Source organism: Elaeis guineensis, chromosome 4 (assembly GCF_000442705.2).
Source record: "Elaeis guineensis isolate ETL-2024a chromosome 4, EG11, whole genome shotgun sequence".
NCBI lineage: Eukaryota > Viridiplantae > Streptophyta > Magnoliopsida > Arecales > Arecaceae > Elaeis > Elaeis guineensis.
Window position 1 is genome coordinate 52,766,106 of NC_025996.2, and position 2,353 is coordinate 52,768,458.

General features: G+C 44.8%; 1 protein-coding gene across 1 annotated transcript; it reads right to left on the minus strand.

The window, feature by feature from the left end:
- Window positions 1-323: 323 nt before the first annotated feature.
- Window positions 324-1,727, minus strand: LOC105042815 (uncharacterized). Its single transcript, XM_073256539.1, has 3 exons — window positions 1,416-1,727; window positions 1,126-1,331; window positions 324-762 (listed from the first exon to the last, which is right to left on the minus strand). The coding sequence occupies exons 1-3, from the start codon at window positions 1,503-1,505 to the stop codon at window positions 513-515; spliced, it is 546 nt and encodes a 181-aa protein (XP_073112640.1). The 5' UTR covers window positions 1,506-1,727; the 3' UTR covers window positions 324-512.
- Window positions 1,728-2,353: the final 626 nt, after the last annotated feature.

A 2,353-nucleotide genomic window follows, 5' to 3' on the forward strand; every position in this document is an offset into this window, starting at 1 on the left:
TTGCCATCTCTAATCACGACACACCCAGGCCTAGTCAAATTTCTTGCTTAGGATAGTTATTCCAAAATTAGAGTTGTCTAGGTTCTATAGGGCTAAACCCTGTTTTCAGCCCTATCCCTCCAAACGTCCTCCGCCAAAATAAACAAAAAAATAAATAATAAATACTAAATAAGAAATAAATAAGATAACTTCAACAACAATAAATTTTCCTCCTAACCGATCTGCCGAATTGTCGTGCTCATGCTTTGTAGAATGCATATACCCAGTCATCAAAACTAACAACAGATCAAGAATCAAGAATCATTCCACAGTCCGTCCAAACGTTCATCCAGAATCATCAAACTAATATTAAAAAAAAAAAACAACGGAGAATATGTTCGATCAACATTCCATCAGGAATAGTCCGCAATGTAACGTTCTGTACCCACCAACAAAGAGCATACGATCAAAAGCCAATAACAACAACAACATAGAGGAATACTCTCAATCTAAAGAGAAATCGACGTCGATATCTAGCTGTAGGGGCTCATTCCAATGGCGGGCTCCTTGTCGTAGGCTGAGTTGGCCTTGGAGAACGTGACGTAGTAGAACTCCGAGAGGATGGCGGTGAAGAAGACGAAGGCGGCGCCGGCGGCGAAGACTCCCTTCCTCACCGTCTGGCACGACGGCGGGTCGCTCACGAACAGCGTCCGGTACCGGGTGTGGTACGCGTTCCGCACCGACCCGGCCAGCAAACACGCCTCCGCTATAATAAACGTCAGCCTGCAACCAAAGCCACCACATAAAACATCCACGCCGTTACATCACCGTTAAATCCTAAGCGGACACCCGCATATAAAATATTATACGTCAACAGCGCGCCGGCTCTGGTTCTTGGGGACAGCTGTCTCCCCCCTCCGGCTCGGATCACCGAGCGGCGGACGTGAAATCGCTTGAACTTCAACATATAATTCTGTTTTTTTATGAGAGTTCCAAGTCCGTCCAAAAGAATGTGGACGGAAAGTAAGGACATCGCAGATCTGAAAGGCTCCAGCTATGGTCATCGCCGACGGTCAGATAAAAGCTCGAACAGAGGAATGGCGAAGGGGGGGGGGGGGGGGGGGGCGAGAGAGAGAGAGAGAGTACCAGCAGGTGATGAAGAGGAGGAGGGCACAGGCGCGGGAGCCGCCGGGGCGGAGGGAGCGACCACAGCAGAAGCACTTGCTGACCGCCATTACGATGATCTGGCTCGCCAGGAGGAAGAGCAGCGCCCCAACGCCGTAGCCGGTGGAGATGTCCGAGTCATAGACGCAGTAGGTGTAGTTCTTCTCCGAGTCCGGCACCACGGTCGCCTGGAATCACGAAATTTTACATTCAGATCGACAACATTGGATGAGCTCAGATCTCGCTAATATTCGAACATTTCGAGGGCTTACCGTGCTCCGGCGCTGCTCGGCGGCAACGGCGAGGCCGAAGGCGATGAGATCGAAGACAAAGACGGTGACCAGGACCAGGATGGAGGCCATGGATGCGGAGTAGATCTAGGGATCCGATCGATCAGCACTCTCTCTGGTTCTCCTGCTGGATATTTCTATGTGTTTCTGTCGGTGAGGAGAGGTTGGGGGGGTAATAAATGGAAACCGAGGGATGTGAGGTGGACTCGCTACCAGAAGGTGGTAGGAGTGGGTGAATAAATGGTATGGGAGAGAGCGAGTAAGATGGGGTTTGGTCACTCCGCCTTCTCTTTCCCTTTCTCTATCGGACCGTCATGGGTTGCGGACGAGATAAGTAAATGGCAGCCGGCCGGATGAGGTCGCGTAAATTAGACGCACAAAAAAAAAAAAAAAAAAAATATATATATATATATATATATATATATATTTTTTTTTTTTTTTTTTTTTTTTTTTTCCGATGTTTTAGGCTTTTACTCCAAATGAAAATATATATATAAATTTCAATAAAAAAAATACATATAAACTACAAATTTCTTTAAAATTCTGTATTAACTTTGAAATCATTTGGTATTATTTTTATTTTCTATTTTTATTTTGGAAAATCAAGACTCTTTCATGTTTCCAATTGTTTAGTGAAAAATCTGAAAATTTTTCAAGAAATATTTTTGTTGGGGAGAGTGGGGGTCTAGAATCAGAATCGAAATGTGTGATTCACATTCCAACAGTTTAGTTGGGAGGAGTCCCATTTCAATTTCGGAGTGGAATGAGAATGGCTCAATTTATATAGAACTCAATTCCTACTCTTTTCTATGGATTCAATTTTTCATTTCAATTCTGATTCCGATTCCGATCACGAACCAAACATTTTGGGAGATTTGACATTTTTTATTTCGATTTCAAGCCATTCTGATTCTCATTTC